The following is a 12,812-nucleotide window of genomic DNA, read 5'->3' as shown; positions in this document are numbered from 1 at the left end:
AGTCCTGGGAGTCCGCCCGAGCACCATGGTCACGCCTGCATGTGGACTTCGCTGGCCCCTTTCAGGGGAAAACATTTTTCATAGTGGCGGACTCCTACACCAAATGGCTGGAAGTCGCACTGGTACCGTCCACTTCTACGTCCGCAGCCATCCGGGTCCTACGCAGGCTGTTTGCAACCCACGGGCTCCCTGACACTCTCGTCTCAGACAACGGGACTGCATTTACGTCAGGAGAATTCCAAACCTTCACAGCGCAGAACGCCATCCGCCACATCCGTTCGGCGCCATTCCACCCAGCCACCAATGGCCAAGCAGAACGCATGGTGCGGACCACCAAGGACACCCTTCCCCGCATGACGCAAGGGGATTGGGAGTACCGCCTTGCCACATTCCTTCTAGCACAGCACAGCACCCCCAGCTCAACGACTGGCTGGAGCCCCGCTGAACTACTAATGGGTCGGTGCCTTGCAATCAGATTGGACCGCCTTCACCCCGATAGAGCTCAGGATGAGGTAGGGGTGGGGGAAGGCAGGAACCCCCGGACCTTCGAGGCCCAGGACCCAGTGTACGCAAAGAATTTTGGGGCAGGCCCTGCATGGGTACCCGCCACAGTCACCAGGGTCACTGGCCCTGTGTCGTACGAGGTGCTAACAGATGGGGGGCAATGCTGGCGCCGCCACTGCGACCAGATACGGTGACGATTCCCGGGAGAAAACCAGGAGGAGGAGGACAGGTCAAGGGAGTCCCAAGGGAACAGTGGGGCAGTGAGGCCCATAGAGCAGCAGGGGCAAGCAGGGGAGGCAGAATCAGTAAATACAGAGAGGACCCGTGAGGCCGAAAAGACACCAGAACCAGAACTACGACTGAGCGAGCAGGTTGCACCAGACCAAACAGCCCCATCACAGCCAGCATCCTTGGAACACGAGCCAGAACCTGAACCCCGGACCAGGGAACACCCCAGGCCACAACGCACACGTAGGCCGCCGGCGTACCTTGAGGACTATGAATGCGACCTCCCGGGCAAGACTGGAACTTAGAGGGGAGGGGTGTTATGTACTGAACAATAGGATCCAAAAGGCAGCAGTCTGATTGGTCCTAGAACAATAGGATTCAGAATGCAGCAGTCTGATTGGTCCTAGAACAATGCAGCAATATGATTGGTTGGCAGGAACCACCCAATCATGCTCCAGATAGAAGTGAATCCACAACCTGATTGGCTTACAGTAGAATTCCAGAATTAGCCAATCATGTGCAGCCCATTGTGTAAATAATGTATATAAAGCAGATACTTTGAGGGGACTTTCATTCATTCCTCCTCACCACTATGAGCTGAATAAAGAGCATGAAATCACTTTGCGACTCTGAGTATATTTCAGCAGGTTGTTCCAGAGCTCTAAACCTAGTTTATGTGAATAAAAACCAAACCAACGAAGCACCATTCAATGGCTTTATAAAGTAACAGGTATGAGAGTGGCAATCTAGATTGGGATCCTGCCTTGGTAGGGAAGGGACTTTAGCTCTTTTACTCCCACTGCCATCTCAATCTGGATCAGCTTCCCACTCCAATCCCACACCTATTTGCACTCAAAGAAGACATCCCTTTTGGGCCAGCCTGAATTAACAAGCACAGCCCTAAAGTGGACATGAAAAATACAGTGGTACCTCGGGTTACAGATGCTTCAGGTTACAGACTCCGCTAACCCAGAAATAGTACCTCGGGTTAAGAACTTTGCTTCAGGATGAGAACAGAAATCGCATGATGGCGGTGCGGTGGCAGCGGGAGGCCCCATTAGTTAAAGTGGTACCTCAGGTTAAGAACAGTTTCAGGTTAAGAACGGACCTCCAGAATGAATTAAGTTCTTAACCCACGGTACCACTGTATCACTTTTCCAATTTAAGAAACCTAGCAGCATAGTTTCTTTTAATTCTGCTGCTGCTTTTAATCGCATTGTTGACTGTGTGCCACCATGGGCATTTGGTCTGACGCAACAAAAGGTTAAAATGTTTTAAATAAATGACAAAGATATGACTACTTGAGAGTAAGACGCACTGTGTTCCATATGTTAGTATTTCACTCCTCCCATTGCAAGGATCATCTGATCCTATTGTTTACTTTCTGTTCCGTGAGAAAGGAAGCCTGTCTGTGTGACTTCCGTCTCTGGTACTATTGTGCTTTTTTCTTTCTGCTCTGTCTTGTGACAAGACAGGGTGTCTGTATGAGGGCTGCTCCTCTCATATGTGTTTGTTATGTTCTTTAATCTGTAATTAGTAGAAATAAAGTAGATATGCCCAGCTACCTCCTCACCTCTGTCTGCGCTGCCTTTACTCTGCTAGACCGGGTGCTCACAAGAGAGCAGCTCTGAGTCCCAGTACATCAGGAGTCCTTCCCGGGAATGCTGCGTAGCTGTTCCAGTTGCCGGAGGAGGCCATGGGGCCTGCAGGAGTGTTCCATTACCATGGGGCTTACGGCATGCATAGGTTTGCAGGGCAAGTCAATTGCTTCCATGACTTTTAGTCAATGAATGAATTAATCAATTTGTGTTACGGCACCCCTGATTTGAGAGGTACAATCTTTTTGACAACCCTTTCTCCCTCCTACTGCTGAGTAGAAGGCACCCACAACCTTTTTATTTAAGGTTTTCAGGGTCACTTATAATACCTTTAAAAAGACAACAAAATAATCATAATAATAAATTTTATTTATATCCCGCCCTCCCCAGCCGAAGCCGGGCTCAGGGCGGCTAACAACACTAAAACAGTGCAACATTATAAAAACATTATAAAAATTAATTAAAATCAAAATTGATGGCAACCATAAACTAAAGTTTTGTAAAGATTGCCAAAGGAGGGAGTCAGGCTGCGCCCTGACCAAAGGCCTGGTGGAACAGCTCTGTCTTGCAGGCCCTGCGGAAAGATGTCAAGTCCTGCAGGGCCCTAGTCTCTTGTCTCTTGTGACAGAGCATTCCACCAGGTTGGAGCCGCAGCCGAAAAAGCCCTGGCTCTAGTTGAGGCCAGCCTAACCTCTCTGTGGCCTGGGACCTTCAAGATGTTTTTATTTGAAGACTGTAAGTTCCTCTGTGGGGCATACCAGGAGAGGCGGTCCCGTAGGTACGAGGGTCCTAGGCCGTATAGGGCTTTGAAGGTTAAAACCAGCACCTTAAACCTGATCCTGTACTCCACCGGGAGCCAGTGCAGCTGGTATAGCACTGGATGAATGTGATCTCACAGTGAAGACCCCGTAAGGAGTGTCGCTGTGGCATTCTGCACCCGCTGGAGTTTCTGGGTCAGTCTCAAGGGCAGCCCCACGTAGAGTGAGTTACAATAATCCAGTCTGGAGGTGACCGTCGCATGGATCACAGTGGCTAGGTCAGGGCAAGAGAGGTAAGGAGCCAACTGCTTAGCTTGGCGGAGATGAAAAAATGCCGCCTTCGTTATAGCTGCAATCTGCACCTCTATGGAGAGGGAGGTATCAAAGATTACACCCAAACTCTTAACGGACGGTGCTGGCACTAATTGCACCCCCACAAGAGATAGGAGTTGCCCCCTCAATCCCATATCGTCCCGTCCCAGCCAGAGGACCTCTGTCTTCGAAGGATTTAACTTCAACCGGCTCCCACGTAACCATCCAGCCACAGCTTCCAAGCATCTAATCAGTGTGTCTGGGGCCGAGTCAAGATGGCCATCCATCAACAGATAGAGTTGGGTGTCATCAGCATACTGATGGCAGCCCAGCCCCAAACTCCGGACAAGCTGGGCGAGGGGGCGCATAAAGATGTTAAAAAGCATCGGGGAGAGTATCGCACCCTGGGGCACTCCACACACCAAGGAATGGCGGGATGACAATTCGCCCCCAAACGCCACCCTCTGTCCCCGACCAGAGAGAAGCGAGCGCAGCCATTGAAGGACTGTGCCCTGGATCCCCACATCGGCAATAGACACCTAGGGAGGAGCTAGACTGTGTATACACATTTTTCCAAAAAGATCTCAGACATTCCAGTGGTTTCTTTTGTTTCTGAACCTCTGGGCCAAAGCAGATCTTACTCTGGCCCAGAAACAGCTGCCAAAACAAATATTAGTCCTCTTGCAGGGCAGGTCTTCCTCACCTGAACTGCCGCTGCTGCCTCTCACACTTTGGGCTCCCAATGTCCCATCATCCATGTTAAGTTGTGGGCGAACATAGGACTAAACGCAGTCGGAAGAACAACATGGTGCAGGCGACACTTCTGCCTGTAGAAGCCAATGGCATATCTTGACCTACTTCAACTGGAAATACAGCAGCTGGTGAGGGCACTTCCTTCTAATCTTTGAGAAAAGCAAAACCATGCCAGTCTTATGTAGCTGTAGCAACAAATCACCCGTTACTCTTGATGTTTTGACACACTCACTGCAGAATGGCTGGGAATATGCTCCTGTTTCGGCGCTAACTCTTTGTAGATTCCCATCTGTGACTCTATGAATATTTGATGCCAGCGGCCACTCCGCATACCCACATTACTGATAACTTTTGCCCAGGAGCTAGAGCACAATTATCAGCCGTCAGAGTAAGTTAAAAGAGCTCATTCATTAGTAACATCAAAGGAGCAGATACATGTGTATATATTTGGTTTCCTAGGTGGACAATTAAACAAGGCAGGTCTTCATCTAGTCACTTGCTCTTTAAAACTACGAAACTACTTTAAAACAACAAAACACAGTTCAGTTGAGGGCTTCCATTTAACAAGCAGAACCGTCTCTTTACTGCCCCCTTTCTTTTTCTTCTCCCTCACCTACTCCTCCCTGAATATTCATTATCCGCTCCTGTCCTGCATCATCTAAAATCTGTGCCAAGACAACCTTACAAGTGTAAGAACCAACTTCCAGAAACACTGCTTGCCTAGAGGCTGCTCAGAGTCAACCATGGAATTTCTCTGAATAAAACAAGGCAAATCATTATTTAGAAATGAACATACACTTGTTTTCAAAGGAGGGACTCGTTTTACAATGAGTAACATATTTGGCATTGGGTTCTGCTGATTTCCCTTTTTTTATGCTTGTGATTTTAGTCAGTGTGAGCAGCTTTGGATGAAAGGGCTGAGTACCCACAAACATTTAAAGCACATGACTTTCTCCAAATAATCCTGAAAACTATAGTTTGTTAAGGGTGCCAGGGATTGTAGCTCTGCGGGAAGTTCTTTGGGGGAGAATGCATGTGCTTAATATGTATTGTGTATGCAACCTAACCCTTTATGGGCAAGTGAAAATGTGTGTGAGAACATGGTGTCTTCTTTGCTGGCTAATTACTTGTTCCTAGGCAGCAGACAAGAAACGAGGCCATTAACAAAAGACCTAGCACAGAAGAGACATGAGTATTGCAAACAAGTGAGATTTCATTAATGCTCTTTCAGGTCAATCTTCAAAGCAATCCACTGGACAAGCTATCAAAAGAAACCGACAGCTGTAAAGTACTCCCCAGAAGATCTGCATTGCTACCTTGATGGATAATTCTGTCTACACATACCAAAGCAGACGAAGGGGATCTCCTAGTGGCTAAAAGGAAGAGTGAAAATAAGAGTTACACTATGGAGGGAAAAGAACTTGATTAACATTGGTTCTTTGAAATTATATTCCTGTGATGTAACGATCAACAACAGAAGTGGATTCTGCAAGCTCTTATGGTTGCAGAGAGACTTACATGTCAAGGTTAGAAGAATAAACACCCACTAGTGTTCTCAAAGCTATCAGCATGAGTTTGACCAAACTGCGGGAGACAGTGGAAGACAGAAGTGCCTGGCGTGCTCTGGTCCATGGGGTCACGAAGAGTCGGACATGACTAAACGACTAAACAACAGTAACAACATCCATAACTCAATGGTCACTGTCTGAAGATCTTACTGCCTTTCTCCATTTGAAATTATAACCTATCATACTTGATTGTGTTTGGGTGTCTGCTTGGATTTATGAACTGCCTATATTAATATACAAATTTAAATTAGGATTGATAGAGTGTTCTTATTGCTAACCTGAGCTGACATCATTTCTTGTTTTTCTTTGTTATATTTGCAATGAAAAATAGACAACTAGAACCTTGGCTCTGGAATACAGTGGTGCCTCGCAAGACGAAAATAATTCATTCCGCGAGTCGCTTCGTCTTGCGATTTTTTCGTCTTGCGGAGCGCGGATTCCCTGGGTATTAACAGTTTTACGAAAAAGGAAGCAAACTCGCAAGACGTTTTCGTCTTGCGAAGCAAGCCCATAGGAAAATTCGTCTTGCGAAGCACCTCGATAAACGGAAAACCCTTTCGTCTAGCGAGTTTTTCGTCTTGCGAGGCATTCGTCTCGCGGGGCACCACTGTACAGTACAATCCCATTTAAAATAGTAGGACTTCTCTGAGAGTTTATGTTATCATTTATGGTCTGCCATTCACCCAATATACAAAAAGTGTAGCGTGACACAGCCTCAGCTTCCAGTTTTGGTAGGGTTTTCCCACTACCCACCAGGGCTGGAATTTTCACTCCCGCGCCCTTGCAATTCCATCCTGATTTCAGAAAGAGGATGTTGCTGGTACTACTGCTCCCACAGACACTAACTGTGGCTAGCCATCCCACAGCAGACCCCAGTGAAAACAAAAGAGAAAAACCAAAAGTAACATCCATTGATAAGTCCAGATGGCCAGACTAGACAGTCAGAGCTCTGAACAAGAGTTGGCACTCAAGCCCCAACTCTCTTTCTCATCACCCCAAGCATCTAGTCAAGCCGCCAGGACTCATAGCTAGCAACACCCTGACTATATTTGTGATTGGGCTACACTATGTTCATCCAGAAGTGAAAGGTAGCAGCAACCAAAGAAAGTCCTGCTTTTCCTAACTGGTATCTTTTCAGACAGATGCCAACAACAAAAAGATCTTTTGTTTTTGAACATTTAAAAGCACAACACTTTCTCTTGCAAGTCAGTGGAGCAGCAAGCTTCTGAGTGAACCTGAGATGGCAGTTTAAGCAGTGGTATAACCTGAGAGGTATTTTGGCTTGAAATTAAAACCCTACTTTTAATCAGCAATATTAACTGTGGGTAACATTGCAGGGTGAACGAAAACTACTCTCTCCCACCAACACAAACAACAAGCCTTATGAGTGGATATCTCCCCCTCCCCCCAGTCAGTATTTGCATTTTACAGTATTTGAAATTGTATTTTTATCTGTAACAGCTTTTGCTTGCTTTTATATATGCAATAGTTGTTTTATATTTTTATTGTATTGTGAGGTCGCTTCAAAATGCCTCCTAGGAAGTGATTTGTTAATTAATTAATTAATAATGGATTGCATTTGCATTTGTAATAGCAATTATATTTTAAAATGTTTAAAAATACATTATAAATCATAGAAGGGTAGCATGTTACTCTGTTGCAGCAAAAAAACATAAAGAATATAATCCCAGATTATATTGTCACTCTACATTTTATATGGTGTATTTGTTTTAAAATTGTTAACTGCCATAAATCAAATGAATAAATCTGAAAGTATTTGTTCTTTTTTGGTAAAAAGATCGCATTATCTCTTCGCATGAAATAAGTCCTGAGCAAGAAAGATCCTAAACGTCTCTACCATTTCGGAGAGGACACGATGGAGCCCCATCATAGCTGAACTACATTAAAATTGTGATTTTACTGTATCACTTTTACTGCTCTCACTTCAGACCCAGCGAGGTTGAAAAAATGGCTTCTCCAACATACACCCGGAAGTTCCGTATCAAAAGAATAGGATGCGTCCCTTCATTTTCTTATCTCTGTGGTCAGAGACTTCTTTTTTTTTTGAGGTAAACAAGGTCAATTCCGGGTTATAGGTCACGTGACGTGCAAGCGAGCGGGCCGCAGGAGGGCGCGTTCAAGCGGCGCCGCTTGATGCTCTTTGAGCCAAACCAGCCAGTCACTACTCGCTTTCCGCCTCTCATTCAAAATCGGCGGCGACAGGCACCAATCGAGGCCAGGGTGACGCGACGCCGTCATGTGATTGACGCACCTGGCAGCCACTGACGAGGCGGCAAGGCCTGGCGAGGGTGGGCGTGTGCGGCGGCAGAGTCGGCTGGTGATGGCGGAACGAGGAGGAGGAGGAGGAGGCGGCGGCGGCGGCGCGAGTGGCGGAGCAGGCGGCGGCAGCGAAGGGGACGCTGGGGCGGCGGAGCGGTACAACAATGAGATGAGGTAAGGCCAAGTCCTCCTCCGGGAATGGCGGCGGGCGGGGGGAAGGAAGGGGTTGGCAGGAGGAGCCGGGAGCACGAGGCCTTTTGTGAGCGCGCGCGCGAGGGAGGGAGAGCGAGCGAGCGCAGGGGGCACGAGCGCCCTTCCCGCTCCGCTTTCGCGGCGCCGGGCCCGCCCCCCTCCGTCCTTTCGTCTCGAGGCGGAAGCGGCCGTTCGGCCTCCGCTCCCTCACGGGGCTTCCCCCTCCCCCCGGCCCGTCCGCCCTCCCGCCCTTCACCTCAAGCCTCGCTCCTCCCCTGGTGAGATTCCCGCGCAGCGCCCCGACCGCTTTAACCGCCGTTATTCCAGAGTAGTACCGTCTCCATGCTCGCTTGTTTTATTATTTATTTATTTATTTATTTATTTATTTATTTATTTATTTATTTCCAACGGCTCTTCAGCCTTGGGGACGGGATGCCCGTTTTGTCTGTTGGCTGCTCCCCCACACGCAGCCGGCTTTTGCCAATGGCGGCTCCCGGACACAAGCCGACGTATCAAGAGCGGCGGGCGGGGAGATGCGTGGTTCCCTCTTCCCCAGTTCCTTCTTGAACTGGCGCCTCAGCTGGGGGCCCGCGGCTCAGTAGTAGCTAGGGAACGCACGTGGAAGGCCTCAGTATTTCAGCAGGAAAGAGGATCTGAGGAAGGCAAGGGGAGGAAATAAAACAACCCTTGCATCTGCCGCAGATACCTGTTAAATCTATTCTGTTAAGCCAGGGGCTGCCTCAAGTGTAAGGCAGGATTTCATATGTTCATGTAACCAGACTGCACTGAGGAGGAGAAGCCCCTCAGGGTTGTGTGTGTGTGAAAAACTTGAAATGCAAGCGTAGAAGGTTGGCCAGATCACATCTAAAGTTTTATCCAAGTAACCAGAAGGAATACTTCACTGTTAACAGTGGTCCTGCATAAGGAAGTGTTCCCACATAGGAAACACCATGAAGCTGACATGTGACATTAATATAGGGTTGTGTTTTGCATGGTACGCTTCTGGTGTCCATGTGTTGGAAAGCTGTGTCGAATGGCAGCTTCCCAACATATGGATGCAGAGTAAAACGCATGCATGACGATTTTCCGTACATGGAAATACTTGCGTGTTTATTATTAAAGTCATTTCTGTACTGCTTTGTATTCCTGAAAAAGAATCTGTAAGGGGGTTGCAACGTTCCTTAAAGCTTCAAATGAAATACCGTAAAGATCCACCATTTAAAGCAACGTAATTAACAGAAAAATATTATTTGTAAACATTAAGAAATTACAAGTAGAAAAATCAAATATTTAAAATGTACATATTAAGCATCATTAGTGACTAAACAGAATAACTGAGATTGAAGTTGTGCCACCACCCCAGCCCTCTTCCACTTAAAACATATGAAGCAGTCCAGTTTAAAGTGGGAAATCTATACTTGTCTTTGTTGCAGCTACGTGAAAAAGAAGACAGGGCTGCTTCACCTTCAATAGTCATGCAGAAGAAATAATTCCAGCAGCTGGTGAAAGTCTTCTGCACTTCTATTAAACGTGCAGGTGTCCAGTTTGCTCTTTCACACAGCTCCCCTGCTTGCATATACTGTATCTTTGATAATTGGCAGTACAATGTGACTTTCACTGTATCCAGAAATTCCACTGCAAATACTAACAATCATAAGAGTAGTGGGAAAACCCACCCAGACAGAATTTTTAACTCCTAGTGTTCATAGCAGCAGGCTCTATTTGTTCCAATTTAATTGCTGTGCATCATAAGTAAAAGGCATTGTCCTTTTGAAATGGCCTATTATGACAAACAAAACAAGGCCTGACTATGCATATATAGTGGACTTGGTACTCTTAGGCCCAGGCTGTTTCTCCAGTCTATTGCAGCAGTGCTGAAAGCAGTGAGGATTTAGAGATGTAGGATAAGAAGCCCTCAATCCAAGTTGTTGCCAGCCTTTATTCTACCTCTTATGCCAGACTTTGTGTAGAGGTGGGCTGGTGGCAACAGTACTGAATACTGGAGGTAGAGGGAGGGCAGGAAGACCTATATCACACTAGAACACTCTGTGCTCTTTAGCAGGCCACAGACCTTCCTCCTCTCTGAAACCTATAGAGGAGGCTTTTTATGTTTGGTATGAATTGAAATGAAATAACTTACCGTATTTTTCGCCCCATAGGACACACTTTTTCCCCTCCAAAAATGAACGCCGCCATCCCGCTGTCTCCCGATGTGGTTTGGAGGCTGACGGCGGGGAGACGCGTGCTTCTCCCCGCCGCCAGCCCCGCAAGCTCCGGGGACAGCTGGGAGGCGCAGCGCATCTTCCCGCTGTCCCCGGACCTGGTCTGCAGGCGGGCGGCGGGGAGAAGAGCGCCTGGGGGGGGATAATTTTTTTTTCTTTAATTCTCCCCCCCAAAAAAACCTGGTGCGTCCTATGGGCCGGTGCGTCCTGTGGGGCGAAAAATACGGTATATGTCTTGGAAATACTAAAAGTTTTGCATTCTCTTGGATTCTGCCAATTTGTCCTTCCCAGGATGGATGTGGGCAACCAGTTTTCCCCGTACACTAATGCATGGCAGAAAACTTTTCAATGCTTTATTTTTCTGCATAATATTTTCCATTTCACAAGTTCATTATTATCAAATAATGGAGACCAATTGCAAATTCTCATTACCTATGCATGTGCTGTGATAAAATTCTATCTGTTCTGTAGACAGTATTTTTCCAGAACTGGCAGAATACCTTCCTTAGTGAGAGTGTTCAGTCTTGGCACCCCTATTTATAAGATAAACTTTAAATGACTTATATTTTACATGTACAAAATACATGCACATTATGTCAGTTTACTTTGCTGCATTTTGGCTTTTTCCTTTTAAAATACATGTGAGCTGTGATAGGAAAAGTTCAGGCCCAAACTTGCTTGAGTTCTAAAGGCATAACCTTACATATGTGCATCCTTTGTAACTCATGCAATATGCATATATTATGTACTCTTAATAGCTTTATCACACAAAAAAATCTGATGTGGCTCTTGACCATCTCAGTGGAGTTGGCAGTGGCCATTGAGTGTTACATCACAAATTTACGAGTTATATACAACAATAGAATTCTTAAACACCTCTGTGCTATGCAACTTCCAAAATTAGAAGGTTGAATATTAAGTGTTGAATTATTTGTCTGTTGTCGTTCACCACCTTATAACCTTTGTTTTTTTCAATTTTGAGTCATCATGCCAACATTGATATTGCACTGGCACTAAATGGTGGGCAAAATTGTTTTCCTGAGAGCATCAGAAGAGCGTTTGTTGGTTGCAAAGGTGAACGTTTTTTCTATATATACATTTACTAAGCTACCTCTGTAGAGGGCTGGGTGGCACAGTGGGGATAGCATTCTCAAATTCTGATTTAGGCTACAAGTGAAAAGGATGTAGATGTTCCCATCCAAGTGTGTGGTGTGCACCCCTTCACATTATGAAACTGTTGGGTGCTTTGGTATTTATTAAAATCAGTTGTTTTAGAAGTCCTGGATATATATAAATATAAGAGAGATGTGGGTATTGCACCTTGTGTTTGAGGTGACTTGTATTTAGGCTTGTGGGAGGGAAGCTTGTGCAGTGCCTTTCCATTTGAAGTATCCCCAGTCTAGATACTGCTTTCCAAGTCATTTAAATTGTGAGGACAAAGCCTCCCAAACAGTTTGGGGTTCATGATAACTTTGTCACAATGTTTTGGTTCACTTGTAACACCAGTTCCCTTCTGTTGATCAAATAATTTGAAGACAAAACTGTTCATTTTGGTTTGCTCACAGAATGGCTCAACAACAAGCACTGAGATTTCGTGGACCAGCTCCTCCACCAAATACTGTCATGAGAGGCCCACCACCTCTTATGCGCCCACCTCCACCTTTTGGTATGATGCGAGGCCCTCCACCACCACCCCGGCCTCCGTTTGGACGTCCTCCATTTGATCCAAATATGCCTCCAATGCCGCCCCCAGGAGGAATTCCTCCACCTATGGGACCTCCACATCTACAGGTAAAAATATGTATTAGATGAGGACAGTATCAGTTTTATTTTTTAATGTCTGAAGGAGTGCTTGTTCCAGCAGTGAGAACTGTGATCATCCATTTGCCAATAGCCCTTACCGCCTTTTTTGTCCAAAGAATTAAAGTTATGTTAATATTAGGTGTTTTTTTCTTTTTCTCTGCTGTCATATACTTTAAAAAAACACTATCATTATTTGCCTTTTTTCACTCAGCCTTCCAACTTTCTGCTTCCTGAAACTTCATCTGATTCTCTTGCTTAGGGCAACAGTCCACAACCTTTTCTCCCTAGGGCTTTGATGGAGTTTTCATCAGCCATTCTTCCTATTTCTCAACTAATTTGTTTCCTCCTCTTTTCTTTCAGATCTACCCACTATTTCCAGAAAGTGTCTAGTTTTCAGTCCTTACTCTTTCCATGACTGAGCATTTTTCCCACCCAGCTTCCTAGATGTGTTCCCCTGGAAGCCAAGCACTTCTGTCTTTTGTCACAACCTTTCTAACAGTAGCCTCTAGTCTGTAAGCCCTGTGTGACTGAGTGCAACAGAACTCCTCCTCTTTCTGCATGTCCCCCAAATATGCTCTGGAGGGTTGGGAGAAC

General features: G+C 46.1%; 1 protein-coding gene and 1 long non-coding RNA gene across 11 annotated transcripts in view; both read left to right on the top strand.

Annotated features, from left to right (window-relative positions):
* Positions 1-5,688, top strand: part of LOC309336463 — a 69,118-nt gene extending 63,430 nt beyond the window's left edge. The window contains exon 3 of the long non-coding RNA XR_014154031.1: positions 5,385-5,688. This is a non-coding gene — a long non-coding RNA (uncharacterized lncRNA). The remainder of the gene's footprint in view (positions 1-5,384) is intronic.
* A 2,336-nt stretch (positions 5,689-8,024) lies between these two features.
* Positions 8,025-12,812, top strand: part of TCERG1 (transcription elongation regulator 1) — a 40,951-nt gene continuing 36,163 nt past the window's right edge. For 4 of the 10 annotated variants that reach the window (XM_081852033.1, XM_081852031.1, XM_081852029.1 and 1 more), the window contains exons 1-2: positions 8,026-8,175; positions 11,981-12,206. In XM_081852033.1, the coding sequence (XP_081708159.1) occupies positions 8,063-8,175; positions 11,981-12,206 (339 nt within the window). In that variant the 5' untranslated portion in view covers positions 8,026-8,062. Of the gene's footprint in view, positions 8,176-8,440; positions 8,472-11,367; positions 11,490-11,980; positions 12,207-12,812 lie in introns of those variants that run through there. The other 6 variants (XM_081852032.1, XM_081852030.1, XM_081852034.1 and 3 more) reach the window with 5 other exon arrangements.

Source organism: Podarcis erhardii, assembly GCF_964252035.2.
Source record: "Podarcis erhardii genome assembly, chromosome: 2".
In the NCBI taxonomy this organism is placed as follows: domain Eukaryota; kingdom Metazoa; phylum Chordata; class Lepidosauria; order Squamata; family Lacertidae; genus Podarcis; species Podarcis erhardii.
Note: the sequence above shows the minus strand (reverse complement) of the source record. Positions and strands in the feature narration are given on the sequence as shown.